Here is a 19,886-nt window from a genome sequence, read left to right as displayed (position 1 = left end):
AAGCAGGCACACACAACTCAAGACACTAGCAACATAATCATACAAAAAGACGTAAGAAATTCTCCTCTAACGATGAGACTCCAGGAGAAATGCACACACGTTTACATCATTCAGCTTCAGGACGAAATCTCCCATGAGAGGATGCGGTCACCTTCATTAGTTAGGTCTCCTACTTTACAACGTAAGAAAGTTAACTGTGAAGTAAATGGAGACTTGGAAGGATTTAAGACATTCCCCCCTGAACAATACCTACAATGCTAGATATATTTCCTAAAATAAAGCTGAAGTGAGGATGGCAGCTACCGTTCACAGTGACCACTGGGCCGGGCACTGCCAGCTTTTCACAAACCTACTTTCTTTTCACATCTCTAAGAACTAGAGAGCGTTACTGGTTCCATGTAAGAGAGAAGAAACTGGAAGCCAGCATGGTGGTCTAGCCTGTACCCCAATACTTATAGAGCAGCAGGAAGAAGGTCAGAAATTCAAGCTAACCTCTGCCATGCAGCATACCTGAGGCCAAGCTGGGCAACTTGCCTCAATACTTAAAAAGATAGAGAGGGGGGAAAAGAATAAACTGACCAACGGACAGAGGCACAGAAGGGACAAGGACCTGGTGGGATACAAGCAGGATGGGGTAGAAAATGACTTGAACACACCAAAGCCTGACTACAGAGCCCCCATTCTACATATGCTAAGCAAGGTCCCACTTTGTTCACTGTGTTTATCCTATAAACTGTACTGTATCAATATTACAGCATAAAAGGAACATGGTTCCCTGCTCGCACTGTGACCCTTATCAGTCTATGCTTGCACCCCAACGCTCAGAGAGCAGGGGCTTTCTTCCCCTTAGTCACAAATGAAAATTAAACAAATGGACTTATGCCAAGGCCTAGAGGCTCACACATGTAATCAGTATTTGCAAAGCAGAGGCAAGAGGATCACAACTTTAAGACCAGCCTGATGCCAAGGAGTTCCAGCCCAGCCAGAGCCACACAGTGAGCTCTTACCTTGAAACAAAGTAACTATCTACAACAACAACAACAACAAAACAGACAGTTTTCATTCTGAAGACACACACCAAAGTCTGTAAACTTCTTGACTGGGGATATGCCTCAGTGGGCAAAGTGCACGCCACACAGGCAGGAGGACCTGAGTTCAAACCCCACACACAAGAAAAAGCTGGTGTGTGGTCCACACGTGTGAGCCCAGAGTTCACAGACCTTCCAGTGTAGCTGCAACTTCAAGCCTCTGGGTTCAATGAAAACCTAACACAAAAGACAATAGTGACAGAAGAAATCAACTGACATCGGCCTCTGAGCTCCACACCAGGAACAGGTCAGTACACCTACCCATACACGCATGTGCACACACACATACACCACACACACATACGATTTTTAAGTTCTTAAATACATAAATGTAATAAGCTTAAAAGATTATTTTGAAGTCAGAAAAAAACAAGGACAGGAAGATGGGACCCCACAGGTGCCTGCCTGCACACCTGACAGACTGAATTCAATTTCCCTCATGGTGGGAGGGGAGAACCAACCCCAGCTAGTTGCTTTCTGTCCTTTTTATGCACACTGTGGCATGCATGTTCCTGCTCATACACAGAAAACAAAACAGAATCTTTAACAGTGACATGTTTCTCTTTTTAAACTTATGTGAAAACTTATAGCACTAATTATATAAAAGCATAATCTAGTCATAAAATTCTACTAAATTCAGAAATATGAGGCATTTAAAAGAAGTATCCACAATTTTCCTTAAGACGGCTAACAATAAATTTCTAATAAAACCTCTGAAACTCAGGCATAGTGGCACAGACCCATAATCCTACATTCAAGAGGCTAAACCAAGAAAATTATGAGTTCAAGGCCAGCCTGGAGTACTTAACAGGTGTCCGCTTTCCTCCTCACATACACACATTAACTATGTTAATCAAAGAACACAAGGCATCTATCTTATCATCAAATAATTTACAAATAATATCCAATGTGGCCTTTATATTAAATAATAATCTTCAATAAGGAAATCAACCAGACATTAAAAAGACAAAAACAAGGCCAACTCCTCTGACAAACATGTTGTACTGCTCTCATATGGAGATGTGCTCACCTTTCTTGACCTATATAATGAAAATGACTTCCAAATGAGAGCCAACTATTCTTATTATACATAAGAGAATTTAGAATATAATGTAGCCCCAGCCTTTTGACCCACCGTTTCTGGCAGAGTTGTATCAGCTGAGCTGGTGGATGTTCGGCTCTGTGTGTGGCCCACTTCCCTGGCCACAACCAGCCGCAGAGATCCAGTGGCTTGTTGTAGTAATGCAATCGCCTGCTGATGGGAAATATTCTGATCCAATGGGGTGTCATTAATGGCCAAAATCTGGTCATTTTCCTTCAATCTCTGATCCCTAACAATACAAGAAAAGAATGTAAGCACTGTAACAACCTAAGGAACAGGGCTGGCTGGGTGTGTTTTTCCATGAATCAGGTGCTCCAACAGCAGATACGCTTCTCTTCCACCACCCTTCCTTACGTTAACATGACCGTTTCACACAAGGCACTACACCATGCAGTGAAATTAAGTCACTTGACCAAGACTGCACAGCTGGAGAGAAAAGGCAACATCCAGCTTCAGACTGCAAGACTTTGACTAATGAGCCTGCAGCAACAGACTTTTTGCCCAGACGGTTTGTCTCCAAGATGTTGGTATTACTTCTGTTGCATGTATTCTGTTTCAGTTTCATGTACAGGAAAGATTTGGGGTGACAAGATGTCAACAGGGACATTTAGAAAGGTCTCTGCTATGGTTTTAATGTCTGTGCCCCCAAACTCCCAAGGATGTAATTTCCATAATAAAGAGTCATGAGGAGGGACTTTTAAGGGATGATCAGGCTGTAGGGACTGACCACTCGTGGAGAGATCAGTGTCTTTACAAAAGGGTGGGGTTAGTCCTTTGTTGCCCTGTTTTATCCTGCCTTCTACCGTGTGATGAAAAGAGCTCAAGCAGTCAGTCGCCTTGACAGGGAAGCTTCCAGGGCTGTAAGCCATGTTCATCACAAGTTCTGACACCTTAGGTACTCTGTTAGAGCATAATGAAATAGGGCTGAGCCTCACGGTCATCTTTTAAAGGAACTGAGAAGTAGGAGCTGAACGTAGGGACACATGTTCACCACTGCTGGAAGGCTCAGTGACTACACAATAGTATGTCAAGCTGCAAGGAAGACTCGACCTCACTGTTAGCAAGGGCACCATGTATCAGACCATCAGATACACAGCCAGCAAGGACAACCAATACATTACATCAGCCTTCCGCGATCGTTCAGAACACTTTATAGACAGATACTGTTTTGAAAAAGTTAGTTGTCGCCAGACGATGGAAGGAGGAAGGAGCTGGGAGTGACTGTTAACATACACACAGGACAGAGCTTTTTTTCTAGTTGATGAAACTTTCCAGAGTTTCTACTGTTTCTAGAATAGTGGGAATGATTGCAAAACGGTGAGTATATTACACACCACTTCAAAATGGTAAAATTTATACTATTTGGAGTAGATCCCAATAAATCTATTACTTAAAATGTTGAGTTAGAGACTGGAAGAATCATCTACAAGTGGAGAAAACACATTTGGAAAGAACAAAACCAAAACATTATCGACAGACTTTTCTAACCATATCCGGCCACCACTATTATTCTAACAGGGAACATCTGAATAGTGAACTCAGGAAATGAGTCCTACAGCAAAGACTAGAAATTGAGGAGACAAAGCCTGTGTACTGCACCCTTCAAAAGTACCAGCAGGTCCAGCATGGGGATGGCAGGGTAAGCCCAGCAGCACTTATGTTACCGTTGTTATTGCTACTTCCTTACTCTTTATTGTATCATTTCAGAGCTGTCAGGAGAAGGGAACCAAGTGCAGAATGAACTTCATCCTCACCTGTCTGCTACACTCCCCGGATGGACTTCCTTCACAAAGATGTCAATTAATCCCAGACTTTGGCTTCTCAGAGCCACCACACTGAATCCAAGGCCTCCAGTTGAAGGGCGTTCTATATCTATATACTCAATGTGCCGGCCCTAAATGGGGGAGGAGTCAGAAAGGAGGAAAGAAACCCATGATGTGCATTTAAATATCACCCTTCCACAGAACTGAAACTGCTCAGCGCACAGCGGCTTCTAAGTGATCGCTGTCGATCCGAGCATGCTTAGCAGTCTGGTAATATGCTGGTCCTAGAAACCTTTTACCTTGATTGTTGTCAGCCCAGCACACAGTATAGCATTGAGAAGCATTTTACAATTCATCCACATTATGAGATAGATTGCGGGCTGGAAAAAACTGAAAACAAACACCCTTTCCCACAGGAAACTCTGTTACTATGGACACAAATTTCTTTAAATTCTCTTGATATAAAACACATTTCTAAACAGGAAAGTAAGTCAGCTATGCCAGCAGCACACTTGTGCTCGGCCTAGTGAGAGCTCCACAGTACTGTATCACTGTGTTTTAAATTCTACCGCAGTGAATACTCCATTCACTCAGTCATTTCAATAGCTAGAGTACGAGGACTGCAGGCCAGTCTACAGCCTTAGTTAACAACTGCCGTACAATATGAGAGCTCCACAAACGTAATAACACCCAAGGGCAGCACACGCAGACAGAAGAGATCAGCGCATCATGAAAAGAACTAAAATAGTTTTCACTATACGACTTGAGTCAGAATCTCAAACCCGATTTTAGGTATTTGTTTGTTTTCCTCTCTTTCCGTTTTTTTTTTTTTTTTTTTTTTTTTTTTTTTTTTTTTTTTTATCGGAGCTGGGGACCGAACCCAGGGCCTTGCGCTTGCTAGGCAAGTGCTCTACTCTACCACTGAGCTAAATCCCCAACCTCTTTTGGTTTTTTGAGACAAAGCTCTCTATGTAGTCCCATCTGTTCTGGAACTCACTATGTTTACCATATGGCCTCGTGGACCAATACTCACAGAGATCCTCCTGCCTCTGCTGGAATGAACAGACGTGTACCTCCAAGTCCAGCTTTTTTAGAATTGACTTTAGTTTTAATTGTGTGCATGGGCATCGGCCTGGGTGTGGATACGTGCCTGTGCACTGCCTACTGAGGTCAGAAAAGGCTTTGGATCCCTGGAGCTGGAGCATCTGTGAGCTACCTAATGTGGGAGCTAGGACCAAACTTGGGTCTTTGGCAAGAAATTCTAAATTTTCGTTAAAAATTCAAAAACTTCAATTGTCTATCATTTACTTTTTGGTGGGTATTAGGAGACACAGTTAAATTATCCATTCTAATGGTTTTCTAGGTTTTCCAAATTATATTAATTAGAATTCACAATTCTGTTCTGATAGAAAATTAAAACAAAATTTTTTTTTTTTTATTAACTTGAGTATTTCTTATATACATTTCGAGTGTTATTCCCTTTCCCGGTTTCCGGGCAAACATCCCCCTCCCCCCTCCCCTTTCTTATCGGTGCTCCCCTCCCCATCCTCCCCCCATTGCCGCCCTCCCCCCAACAATCTAGTTCACTGGGGGTTCAGTCTTAGCAGGACCCAGGGCTTCCCCTTCCACTGGTGCTCTTACTAGGATATTCATTGCTACCTATGAGGTCAGAGTCCAGGGTCAGTCCATGTATAGTCTTTAGGTAGTGGCTTAGTCCCTGGAAGCTCTGGTTGCTTGGCATTGTTGTACATATGGGGTCTCGAGCCCCTTCAAGCTCTTCCAGTTCTTTCTCTGATTCCTTCAACGGGGGTCCTATTCTCAGTTCAGTGGTTTGCTGCTGGCATTTGCCTCTGTGTTTGCTGTATTCTGGCTGTGTCTCTCAGGAGCGATCTACATCCGGCTCCTGTCGGCCTGCACTTCTTTGCTTCATCCATCTTGTCTAATTGGATGGCTGTATATGTATGGGCCACATGTGGGGCAGGCTCTGAATGGGTGTTCCTTCTGTGTCTGTTTTAATCTTTGCCTCTCTATTCCCTGCCAAGGGTATTCTTGTTCCCCTTTTAAAGAAGGAGTGAAGCATTCACATTTTGATCATCCGTCTTGAGTTTCATTTGTTCTAGGCATCTAGGGTAATTCAAGCATTTGGGCTAATAGCCACTTATCAATGAGTGTATACCATGTGTGTTTTTCTGTGATTGGGTTACCTCATTCAGGATGATATTTTCCAGTTCCAACCATTTGCCTACGAATTTCATAAAGTCATTGTTTTTGATAGCTGAGTAATATTCCATTGTGTAGATGTACCACATTTTCTGTATCCATTCCTCTGTTGAAGGGCATCTGGGTTCTTTCCAGCTTCTGGCTATTATAAATAAGGCTGCGATGAACATAGTGGAGCACGTGTCTTTTTTATATGTTGGGGCATCTTGTGGGTATATGCCCAAGAGAGGTATAGCTGGATCCTCAGGTAGTTCAATGTCCAATTTTCTGAGGAACCTCCAGACTGATTTCCAGAATAGTTGTACCAGTCTGCAATCCCACCAACAATGGAGGGGTGTTCCTCTTTCTCCACATCCTCGCCAGCATTTGTTGTCACCTGAGTTTTTGATCTTAGCCCTTTTCACTGGTGTGAGGTAAAATCTCAGGGTTGTTTTGATTTGCATTTCCCTTATGACTAAAGATGTTGAACATTTCTTTAGGTGTTTCTCAGCCATTCGGCATTCCTCAGCTGTGAATTCTTTGTTTAGTTCTGAACCCCATTTTAATAGGGTTGTCTCCCTGCAGTCTAACTTCTTGAGTTCTTTGTATATTTTGGATATAAGGCCTCTATCTGTTGTAGGATTGGTAAAGATCTTTTCCCAATCTGTTGGTTGCTGTTTTTTCCTAACCACAGTGTCCTTTGCCTTACAGAAGCTTTGCAGTAAAACAAATTTTCTTATGGAGTTGAGTTTTTGTTTGTTTCCTTCTGCTTTTCTCTTCAGACAGGGTTTCACTCTGCAGCTCACTCAAGCTGGCCTCAAACTGGGAGCTCCCCTCCCAGCCTGCTGAGTGCTGGGCTGCAGGCTTTTGCCAGCAAACCCTACTCTCCTGTACTTTAGTTACAGGTTCCAAGTGTCAATTCCTCTTAACAAGATAAAAACACAAGCAAACAAATACAAAGTAATCTATAGTAAGGCAAAAAGATTTAGGTACAAGCTTTCTTTTTAAACTGAAACAGAAAAAAAATAATAAAGCTAAAGAATCCATGACTAGACACACCCTTACCTGAGCCATCTGCTGAATGACTGAGGTAAAGTCTTCATTTCCTGATCTTTGAGTCCAAGGCAACGATTCAGATGCAGTTATACTACTACAAGGCCTGTGGGCATTCCCATTTGTAATGGAACCATCCGTGAACACTAACAAGCCCTTCCGAGAAAAGTCAAAGTTGGCTGAACAATCTGAGGGGATATGGCTGAGCTGTTGGAGAGAGTGAGAAGGAAATTATCAGCAGAAATCCATACAAAAGAAACCATTTCTATCGATCACATTACATGTGTACTTTATGTACATATTAAAGAAATAAGAGGTTAGGCATGGTGGCACGTGACTTTAAGACCAATACTCAGATGCAGAGGCAGGAAGACCTCTGTGAGTTCAAGACCGAATAGTTACGTTTAGCAAGATCGAGGTCAACCAGGACTACAGAGTGAAACTCAATCTCAGAAATGAAGGAAGGAAGGAGGGAGGGAGGGAGGGAGGGAGGGAGGGAGGGAGGGAGGAAAAAAATGAAGAAGGAGGGAAGCGACAAGTTGGGAGGGAGGGGAGAAAGAAAAAAAAGTAAGAGTAGGTGTGAGAGGCGGAAGAGATCCACAGTGGGCACACAATAGCACTCACAGCAACAGTGTGAGCTGGGTACCAGACCAAGATCCTGCATGCAGATCAGGTTATGTCACCGAATCTTTTGTAACAGCCCAGTTGATGTCATTCATTATCCCACTTGGTGGGATGTGGTGAATGTGAAAACTGAGGCACACAGCATCCTGTATATAGTAATGGCAAGCAAACCACGAGGCCACTCACACAGCTGAAGAACATCCTAGCGTTATGAGAAGCAGCTTCATTCATTCATTCATTCATTCATTTACAATATTAGCTGATACAAGTGCTAACAGAGCAGATCAAAAGCAACATTAATAACAAATGTCAAGGGGCTGGAGAGGCGGCTCACTGGCTAAGAGCACTTGCTACTCTTCTGAGAGATCTGGGTTCAATTCCCAGCACACACATGGTGGGTCACAACCATCTGTCACTCTACTCTAGGAAATCCAACACCTTCTCTGGTCTCTACATGCACCAGGCACACACAAGGTGCAGAGAGCTATACAATATAAGCAAAATAGCCATACATATTTCTTAAAAATAAAATGTGAAGACAGTGTCTTATATGTATGACAAAGAGCTGTACCCACGGAGTCCTTACAATATGGTCACTAAACAAGATCTACATAAGGACAACGCCAGCTGAGTCCCACATGGATAGGGTAAATGTCAGAAGGCCCCGCCTTAGAAGAATCACAGCCAGTTAACGGCTGCAGAGAGAGACTCAGTCTTCTGCAGAGAGTGACAGGTCATCCACTCCCAAGTGGTCATCCCTAAACACATGTACTTATGAGAAACACTAGGCTCAGCAGGCTGCATTTACATATACATATGTGAATGTATATGAATGTATACATAATTAAACATGAGGTCATGAAGTTTAGAGGGAATAAAAGGGGGACATGGGAGAGGTTGGAAGGGTGAGAGTGTGAGGTGGAAATATGATAAATTGAGTACTTATGCAAGAAATAAAAAGGGCCCGGCATAGTGGCACGCATGTTTAATCCCAGCAGCACTTTGGAGGAATAGCCAGGTGGAGCATTTTGAGTAACAGAACAGCCAGGCTACACAGTAAGACCCTGTCTTAAATAAATAAATGATTAATAAAAATTAATGTTTTAAAATAAGAATAAATGTCAAAGTAAACAAGATCAAGCTAAGGTCAGCCCACATTCCAACAGGGAGCATTAACTGGACTCAGTTTTAAAAAACAAAACAAAGAGACGGATGAAGCAGGGAGTGGATGCACTGGAAGCACTTGGGGAAAAGGCTAGAAGCTGGGGAATGCGTTCAAGACACAGTTTCCTCAAGCAAAATAGTCAGGATTAATAAAAGACAACCTATCATTTTGAAAAAATGGCAAGGGTCAGGAGAGGATGCTTGCCTTACCATCCTGATAATGTGGTGGAAGGTTATTGACAATACCTGAAGTATCCTCAGCCTAGACATGGCCCTCCCACACAGACACATACACACAGCATATACTCCGCATGGTCCTCCCACACAGACACATACACACAGCATATACTCCACATGGCCCTCCCACACAGACACATACACACAGCATATACTCCACATGGCCCTCCCACACAGACACATACACACAGCATATACTCCACATGGCCCTCCCACACAGACACATACACACAGCATATACTCCACATGGCCCTCCCACACAGACACATACACACAGCATATACTCCACATGGCCCTCCCACACAGACACATACACACAGCATATACTCCACATGGACCCTCCCACACAAACACATACACACAGCATATACTCCACATGGCCCTCCCACATAAACACATACACACAGCATATACTCCACATGGCCCTCCCACACAGACACATACACACAGCATATACTCCACATGGCCCTCCCACACAAACACATACACACAGCATATACTCCACATGGCCCTCCCACACAAACACATACACACAGCATATACTCCACATGGACCCTCCCACACAGACACATACACACAGCATATACTCCACATGGCCCTCCCACACAGACACATACACACACAGTATATACTCCACATGAACCCTACACACACACACACACACACACACACACACACACACACGCACACACACACAGCATATACACATGAAGGTCAATCAGTATACTTGTTATTTAAGAAGGAGAGAGAGAAGGCAAGATGGATAAAGGTACTTGCTGCCAAGCCTGATGACCCAAATTGGATCTCTGGGACCCTCATGCATGAGGAAGCAACCAATCTGCACAAGTTGTCATCTGACCTCCACCTATGCCCATATACATATACTACATACACACACACACACTCACACTCTCACACACTCTCACAAAAATAAATGTAACAAAAATTGTAAATAAATAGATAAAAATGCCAAGAGTTGAGACTGGCATATAGTAGAGTTCCAGCATTCACAAGCCTGGACTCAAACTCAACACTATAGAAATAAATAAGAAAGCAAGTAAGCAAATAAGGAAGGAAGGAAGGAAGGAAGGAAGGAAGGAAGGAAGGAAGGAAGGAAGGAAGTTAGAAGCTATTTTATGGCTTTGAGGAAAATGTTGAGATTCTAGGCATTTGATTTTTGCTTATTTATCACACTCCAATGCCCAACATAAACTTTGTCAATTTTTATACCATCCACAGATGCTATCATCCACAGCTCTCAGGCCCCATGTGGCCTTGGCTGAAACTGAGAGTCCCAATCCTGTATTCCTGCTGGTTGGAATCCACTCAGGTAAGGCTGCTGAGAAACTTACCTGTCCCTTCAGCTGCTTGATGGACTGCTGCAGTGTAAGGATCTGGTTGAAGAGAGGGCTCTTCAGCGTCTCATAAAACGCAGACAGCTTCTCGTTCTGCGTCGTGTCTCCCTTCTCTTGCAGCTTCCCCCTCAGGCGGTCGAGGACCTGCAGGACCTGCATTTTCTCTTGGTTGGAGAAAAGTGATCAGAGCTCAGGTCAGACACCACTCACAATCCCCTTTTGAATCATTTCGTAACAACAATAAAAATATATAGTGTCCATACCTGCAGCAGGGTTTTCAGGCATTTTGGATCACTCTTTTCAAGCACTTTCAATCCTAAGTCTAAAGGAAAAAAATTAACTTTCATTATAGGTGTCTGCAGTCCTACAGGGGAAAGTAAAGCAAACATTAAGAACATTCTTTATTAAGACTGTACTCGGTGAAATTCAGACTACCACCACAATAAGGCATTAATGCATGTCCACTCGGATGGGGAAACTTTAACAAGAGCAGAGTGAGTGTTGACAAGGCTGCAAGGCAGCTAGAACCACCACATAATGCCAATATGGAAACAAAATGACACAGTCACTTTGGAAAAGTATTTGGTGGTTTATTTTTACTGAATTTTTATAGTTTCAATCATAAGTGGTTTCTTCTCCCCCCCCCCTTCTTTTTTTCTTGTGGTTTTGTTTTTTTGAGACAGGGTTTCTCTGTATAGCCCTGGCTGCCCTAGAACTCCCTGTTTAGACCAGACTTCACGCAGGTGTATCTGCCTCTGCCGCCCAAGCACCTGTACTAAAGGTGTGAGCCACCACCACCTCACTTCATAAGGAGTTTCCTAGTAAGTTAAAAATCTACTGATTACATAACCCACCCCTTCTGCTTAGAGACAAGAGAAATGAAAATATGGCCCATATGTGAGAGTACACAGTACTATTTATTGTAAAAGGCCCCAAGCAGGAATACTCAGATCCCAGTCACAGGCAAGTGGATAAACAAACGTTACATAAATATAACACTCGGGGGTAAGTCACTGACACATCCATAGGATGAATCCCAAAGCCACTATGCCAGGGCTGGGGCCTGGGATGTGCCTCAGGAGGCAGAGTCCACTACTATTATGCAGGATGCCTGGTTCTATCCCAAGTACCACGTGAAACGTTACAAGTGGTACATGACTATAATCCCAACTCTCAGAAGGACTGGACAGAAGAGTCAGGAATTCAGGCCAGGTTGGCCCACGAGAGATTTGTATCAACAACAAAAACCAATAAGGCTCTCATCAGCATTGGTAAAGGTCCAAGTAGTTCACGCAAGTGTTCCCCAGTATGAAAATTCCCCAAAGACCTGTGAACAGGGCATCTCAGAAACACCTCTCATGCATCAGCATCAGAATTGCACAGCTCTGGCAACAATAAACAGGCAGCTATACAAACAGGACACCCAGCACGGCACCATCCTCTTCTATACAGCAGAACCCCAATCCAGTCTGACAGCCATTAATGTAGCAATATCAATATAGCAAAGAATGCAAGCTCAGAACTGTGAGGTGCCATTTTTATAGCTAGACATCAGTCAGCCTGAAATACACTCATTCATAAGAGAATAACAAGAACAGGATGGCAGACGGAGGGAGTAGGTAGAAGGCGCAGGTCCACAAATGTCCAAGTGAGCATTTAACTGACATTCCCTTCCCTGGAACTCCAATTTCTGGGTGGGTGCCGCTGTTGCTGTCTCTGTCTCTGTCTCTGTCTCTCTCTGTCTCTCTCTGTCTCTCTCTGTCTCTCTCTCTCTCTCTCTCTCTCTCTCTCTCTCTCTCTCTGCACAATGATGTATGCACAGGAATAGTTCTTACACTCTTTTTCATAGAGAAACCCCTGCTGCAAAAAGTCAATTAGCACTAGTCATTGCAAAGATAGGAGTAAGCCAGAGTATGCTGAAGAGAAAAAGGAGAAATGTCACAGCATGTGGCTCTCTCCTTCAGCCACAGGTTTTGAGGCTGTAGTCCTCTTAGCAAACACATTTTAACAGAGTCCTTTATTTTAAACTGTCAGGCACAGTCTGAGAATCCATGGAGTCCTGGGCACGGCTGGCTGGGTAACAGGAAACACAGACACTTTTGGTTTACCCAAGTAAAGAGAAGCTTATGAAATAAAGGCTTCTAAGACAGAAAAGTTTCCCTTGACTTCCACGCCAGCAAGAACCAATCTGAAAGGAAATACATAAAAATAAAACTAAAGTAAGCAAGTAAAAAAAAATTTTTTTAAAGAAAAGAAAGGCTTCCTTTAGAAAAGTATATATAGCTCAGAATTTTCCAGGTTTTTTTAATATGCCACTTTAAAAATAAAAAAGTGTCTCCACGGGATGGAAAGCAAATCTTTTCAAAGAAATTATTAGAAGCAGATCATCACCACAGTCTAACACTCGGGCCCGTGTGATGGATCAGAGCCTTACGCACACTGGGCTCGCACTAGTCAGCCCGAATGCCTCGTTCCTACTTTCTAAAAGCCGTAATCTGTACCTGCAGGTCACGTTTGGTTTCCATGTGATGAAGCCACCTAATTCAGGCTATGTGAACTACAGTGAACTAGTCAGAGGCTACATCTTCTCTAAATCTGAGAGATTTGTGGTTCTACATGACCATGGTCTCTAATGGCCAGCAAGTATTTGTTCTTCGTATTTCATTATTCTCTCCTGCTCAAGGGAACATACTCCTGGCATCGAAGCCGTCTGTTTACCAACAAACCACTTGCTATTCAAAATAAATGTGTTCTGAGACTGAGTTCTACTTCATTGTACAATCTCAGAATTTAGTAAGAGACTGTAGAGACACACTCAGGGTGCTTTCCACATCGACACGTCAAGCATGTTGGCAGCATTCTGTCAAGGGAAGGGAAGGAGCAGTTACCTACTGGGACCCTGCAGCATGGTCTGTGTCTGATTCCTGGTACAGCTGGAATTGAGTGAGATCTTGAATGCACATGAGATCTGAGTACACTGGAAAACCTACCCCTTGTATAAAAGAGGAAAATTGTACAGCACATACAAGTGATGCAAAAAGCAGCAGTGAGGGGGATATTTGCATTATTTCACACTTCTGTAAGACAGAAATGTGTACACTGGGGAACTTTCTAGAAAAAAAATTTAGGAAGTAATAGTTATTGCTTCCAGAAAATAGAAAAGAGGAATTTAAAAGTTAGCCTTTGAGGACTGGGGTTATAACTCAGTGGTAGAACATGTGTTCAGCATACATGAGATCCTGGATTCAATCTCTAACACCGCAGAAAAATAATAAAACAAAAATTAGTCTCTTTTACTTTATAGATTTCAGGGTTGTCTGAAATTTTATTCAAAAAATATGGACTTAAGAATGTAGTTCAGTGGCAGAATATTTACCCAGCATGTGAGACTAAGTTTTATTCTCTCCACTACAATAAAAATAAACAAAAACAGTACTAATTTTATAATTATAAAACAGGGGTAAGTGTCAGATGTGGTACCGCACACTTGTAACCCCAGCACTCAAGAGGCCAAGGCAGGAGGATTCAACTTTGAGGACAACCTGGGCTACAGACCCTGGCCCGAAAGGTGAACAAAACCAACTTGGGCACAGCGATACACGCAGATCATCCCAGGACACAGGAGACTTAAGTCTGAAGTCAGTCTAGGCTCTAAGACAGACGCAACCTCTACAAATAAGTAAGGCCTTGAAAATAAATACAGTAAGTAACAAAAAGACAAGGGCTAAGGTAGTCTAATAAGAGAACAAAATCTATAATGGGACAGCAACAACATAATGGGGTCATCACACGCAAGGTGCAGTCACCGTGGTATGGATCCTGTGCTAAGAGAACTCTCATGTGAGACGGGAGCTGCCAGCACAGAACCCAGAAATTAACTCAGCATATAGGTGTAGAGACTGCCTTGATGGAACACAATGGATCCAGTCACACTGGCAAAGGAGTCTCTAGAAGGTGCAGAAGAAAGAAAAGGATGGTTTGGACCAGACTTACTACCAGTGTGGACTGTGAACTGATGGTGGGCTGACAAAGAGATAGGTACCAACACTGGAAATGAGCAAGTAGATACCTTCTTGTGACACCGCAAAATGTGGCTAGCATATCTAATATTCCTGTCCTTAAGCTATTCATGGTGGCATGTTTGCTCTGATCTTGAAAGTTGGAGGCAGAAGTATCAAGAATTAGATATAGAGAGAATCTCTTGTGTATGAGTGGAGGCATGACCTATCCATAAAAAGCTAATGGCCTATTAGCAAAAGGCAGGAAATAGAAGGTGGGAGTTCCAGTAGAGAGATTGGAATTCTGGAAAAGACTGAAGCGAGGGAAGATTCGCCTGGCTTTGTTTGTACCCAAAAAATTTCTGCCACTGAAAGGTTGGTGAAGCGGTACCCTGCTCTTTCAATAGATTGAGGTTTTAGGCTGGAGTCAGCAAAAAGTGATTAGAGATTTTTATATCAAGACATATTGGATCCAGATTTCTATTTTTTTTAAGATTTATTTCTATTATTTTTAAGATTTATATTTTTTAAGATTATATATAATAAGCATACTTATTATATATAAGTACACTTATTATATATAAGTACACTTATTATATATAAGTAGCTGTCTTCAGATACACCAGAAGAGGGCATTGGATCTCTTTACAGATGGTTGTGAGCCACCATGCGGTTGCTGGGAATTGAACTCAGGACCTCTGGAAGAGTAGTTGGGTGCTCTTAACCGCTGAGCCATCTCTCCAGCCCCAGATTTCTATTTTAAGTAGAAATGTTATCAGCCAAGTCTGGTGATACATGTCTTTAATCCCAGCACTTGGAGAGTTGAGACAAGAGGATTGCCGAGGATTTGAAGACAGCCTGGGGTACACATTGAGATCCCGGCTACAGAGTGAGTTCCAGCATGGCCAGAGCTACACAAAGAAACCCTGTCTCCAAAAACTAAAAAACAAAAAAGAAAGAGTATATTGGGCTAAGGTAGAGTGCTTGCTTTGATCCAGGAAGGCCTGGGTTCAAGCCACACTGTAAATAAATTTAAAATGTAGGACAGAGATTTAAAGGTTTACTGTTTGCTTGTTGGCTTTTTAACAGTTATAAAGATACATTACTGGGGCTGAGGACAAAGTTCAGTGGGTAAAGTAATGCTAAAGACTATGAAGACAGCGATCAGATCCTACACCAACACAAGCACAGGGCACCTACAGAAGTTCTCTCATAATCCCAGCTCATGGAGACAAAGTCAGGGAAGGTGGCTAAAGCCTGCCAGACCAGCAGAATCAGTCAGCTGCTGTACAGTGAGAGACCTGGCCTTAGTAAGTAAAGTGGGAAGCAACCATGGGGAATGCCTGATGTCAGCTTCTGGCCTCCACACATGTGTAGCACTTGCATACATGTGCACCTACATACACGCCAGCATACCACACAACATAAATTTAAAAATAAAAATATATACTACACTGCTAACTGTATTCATAGTATTTATATGATTTTTAAAATGCCTAATAAAGACTTTAAAGGTGGTAAAATTAACAGTTAAAATTTTATTATCAGGACTGTAGAGATAGCTCAGCAGTTAAGAGTGCTTACTACTCTTGTAGAGCTCCAGAGTTTGATTCCCAGAACTACTGCTCACACCAGGGTGCTCACACACGCCAGGAACTCCAGCTCAAGGGGGATCTAATGCCCTCTATTGGTGACCTGCAAGCAACTGCACAAGTGCACACACATACACAAAGAAACAATCACACACGTAATAATAAATAAATCTTTAAAAAATTCAACTGTACTACTACTACCTTCCTCCAATTGGATGAAATCGAAGGCCTCTGAGAAGCCATGGGAACAGAGATCACCCCAATAAGGGCTAGGTAAAAAGTGGCTGGCCACTGAACCCTCTCACTTGACTTTAACAGGGCTGACCTATGCAAACATGCGAGGTCTAGGAAAGTACTACAATTCTGGGGCTGGAAAATATTTAAAAGCTCTTGAAGACGACCCAGTTTGATTCCCAGCACCGGCACAGGGGCTCATAATCATCCACAATTCCCGCTTCAGAGAACTTTCTGCCCACAGGCACCAAGCACGCTCACGATCCACTCAGTTGTACAAATATTTAAACAAAAATGATAATTTCATGTTGCAGGGAGCAACTAGGGAAGAGGACTAAAACTCAAGGGTGCAAGGCAAATGCGGAGAAACACAATCAATGACTCTACTGTGGGGTACAGTCAAACATATCAATGCAACACTTAATATGATCAAGGTACTAGGTTCAATCCCCAGAACCTCCAAAGGAAAATAACAAAACACAGGTATGACACTGACATCGGTAATTATCAACTTGACACAACCAAGAATCACATGGAAAAAAGTCTCAATGAGAGATTGTCTACATTGGGTTGGCCTGTGGGCTTGTCAGTGGATTGTTGTAGATTAACTGATGTGGGAAAACCCAGCCCACTCTGGGTAGCACCATTAGGCAGGGGGCCCAGAACTGTAGAAGAGTGAAGAAAGCTAGCTGAGCATAAGCAAGGAAGTAAAGATGCATGAATTTTTTTCTTTCTCTGCTCTTCACTTTGGACATTATATGATGGTTTGAAGTTCCTGCCTTGACTTCCCTCAAATAATAGACTGTGTGCCTGGAATTATGAGCTGAATAAACCCCTCTCCACTAGGTTCCTCTCCGTCAAGATATTTTGGCATAGAGCAGATATAAAACCAGAACACTGGGGGGTTGGGGATTTGGCTCAGTGGCAGAGCGCTTGCCTAGGAAGCGCAAGGCCCTGGGTTCGGTCCCCAGCTCCGGGAAAAAAAAAAAAAACAAAAAACAGAACACTGGGCTTACAGTTTATGTTTAACCTAAGTATAATCTGCCATACATAGGCTACCTACAACTGGTCATAGTTAGAAAAACAGTAAGACACAGTATTAAAGAATCCCAAAAGGGCTGGGGAGATGTCTCAGTGAATAAGTCACTTCCAAAGAAGTGTAAGGACTAGAGGCGGGATTCCCAGCTCCCACTTCAAAGCCTCACAGATATGGAAGCCACCAGCAATCCCAGAACTAGGAAGGCAGAAGTAGTGAATCCCCTAGGCAAGCTAGCAAGCTAGCCTAGCGTGCTCAGGGAGAAATCCTGCCTCATTAAATAAAATCAAGAGCAACCACGGAAGAGACCCAATGTCAATTTCAGGCCTCTATGTGCATGCCATAGGTGCATATACTTGTGAACAGACATATATGTATGTATACATTACATATTCGTATATATGTCACATACATCCCCTCTGTCCCCCAAAAAACATGCACGAAGAACAAGAATTTTAATAAGCCAGTGAAGAAGAGTTTGGGCTGTGAGTGTTTCATCTCAACTGTAGGTTCAACCGATGACAATTATGATATTGTAGCTTTTTAAAAATCCATACTCTATGCCAATACCAGCTGATGGAATAGTTAAAGGGAAAAGATGACTCAGAGGAAGAAATAGGATTTAATTTACATTTTTAATTTAATTTACATTTACTGAAAAAAAAATCTATCAGCTCTTTCAATACCAGCACTCTCATGAGACAGAGGCACGCAGATCTCTGTGCATTCACGGCCAGCCTGGTCTACACGTGGAGTCCCAGGCCAGACCCTATCTCAGGGGGAGGAAAAAAAAGAACCCAAGAAAAATTAAGGCCAAAGAAACACACTTTTCAGACTTCTGTTAGCTCTGGGGAATCCAATTTCCTACCAACAAGTGCTCGCCTGTCTGAAGCTTTGGAAAATAAGGTCACTGGCTATCTTACTGGGGCAGCACAGGCACTCAGTGAAGTGCACATTTGAACTGGACTACTACAACTGGGTGGTTCATAACTCCAGAGCTCACTGAACCAGTAAGCCTGAAAAAAAAATCCACGAGCTTAATATATTACGTTTAAAGTCATAATGAAGTTCTTTAAAGAAAAAAAAAAAGTCCACTTCCTTCCCAGTCAAAGGTCAGGATTTATCCTGTCTCCTTTGTCCTCCAAGCTCAACATTTACTAGGTACCTGTTAAATAACAAACAGAATCCAAACCAAAGAGTGGTGGTGCTGCCACCAGAACTCTAACAGTATCATCGGCTGTCATGCAAAACAAACAAGTGTTAGAGTGGCATTAAGGGCCCATTAAGGAAGCTATTTTCTCTGCTCTGGGGAATGGAATCTCTGGCCAGGGTGGAGAGTTAACATTCCAGCTGGGAGCTCAATCATCTGGTTTAGGGACCAGACTCACCAAGGCTTGATCTTCCTTAATCCATGCTGAAGAGATAGGAGGAATCATTACCTCTCCTGCCAGGAAGTGCTGTTAGGTCTGCCTCCTAAGTACGACTCAGAAAAGCATAGTTTTTTTCCTGTCCCTCCCTTCTTTTTTTTCTTTGGATGCGGGCCAAAGCCTAAAAATGCCTTTTCTGTATCTTTCTCTGGACGACACCCCCCCAGCCCCCTCAACCCCCTCAACCCCCCTCCCCACTCCCCTTTCTGTCACAGGACTGGGTGGCTGGACTAGGCAGCTGCCTAGACTTACAGCTGGCCCTCCTTAGGGATTTCCTTTTAAACTCTAATAAAACTATCCTCAAGCTTCTTTCCGAGTCCATCCTCAAATTCTTTTAATAACAATACTAAGAACTCCAAGAGGAGAGTACACCAATTTCCCTGGTAACTTGCAGCAACTCCAGCGGGACTCCCCCAAAACTCCCAGGAACACAAATTCGGTTTCCTACAAAGGCCTGGTGAAAGCTTTCCTACACCAACTAAATAGAAAAGATGTAAATGTCTCCACTGTCAAGACACCCATCCTTAGACTGTAAGGAAAAGCAATTGCAGAATGCTAAAGCTACATATGGAGGAAATATTGAAATCCAAGTTGAAAGATACCATGAGAAAAATCATGATGGTTCTTAAGAGTGCTTCGGTTGGCAAGATTCATATCTTATCACTGAAACACTCTCCTGAGTGAATTCCTAACAGTAATCTCTCTGTAAATGGTTTCATTTTGCAGAAGTTAAACTGCTCTGTGTATACGTGCATCATTCTGCACATGACAGCCTCCCCCCCCCACCCCAAGCAACAACAGCAACAAGTCTCAACAATTTCCACACTTTACATCTCTGGCACCTTTTTAATAGATGCTGTAATCACGGTCCCCCACTAAAAGGACCTGAATGGTCAGAATCCACTAACGACACCTACCGCTTCAATGCTTTCCTGTTTCCATCACGAGTCTCCAGGAATTATGGTCATACCATATTTTGAAATTCCAAACAAGCTAGTGTACTAACAAGCAAGG

General features: G+C 42.9%; 1 protein-coding gene across 2 annotated transcripts in view; it reads right to left on the bottom strand.

Annotated features, from left to right (window-relative positions):
• Patj (PATJ, crumbs cell polarity complex component) overlaps positions 1-19,886 on the bottom strand; it is a 304,077-nt gene that overhangs the window by 279,514 nt on the left and 4,677 nt on the right. For both annotated transcript variants that reach the window (XM_087660182.1, NM_080398.1), the window contains 5 exon segments: positions 10,849-10,907; positions 10,583-10,749; positions 7,218-7,412; positions 3,945-4,084; positions 2,224-2,419 (listed from right to left, as the gene is read on the bottom strand). In XM_087660182.1, coding sequence (XP_087516308.1) covers positions 2,224-2,419; positions 3,945-4,084; positions 7,218-7,412; positions 10,583-10,749; positions 10,849-10,870 — 720 coding nt within the window. In that variant the 5' untranslated portion in view covers positions 10,871-10,907.

The sequence above is a fragment of the Rattus norvegicus genome, chromosome 5 (assembly GCF_021556685.1).
Source record: "Rattus norvegicus strain SHRSP/BbbUtx chromosome 5, alternate assembly SHRSP_T2T, whole genome shotgun sequence".
Taxonomy (NCBI): domain Eukaryota; kingdom Metazoa; phylum Chordata; class Mammalia; order Rodentia; family Muridae; genus Rattus; species Rattus norvegicus.
Note: the sequence above shows the minus strand (reverse complement) of the source record. Positions and strands in the feature narration are given on the sequence as shown.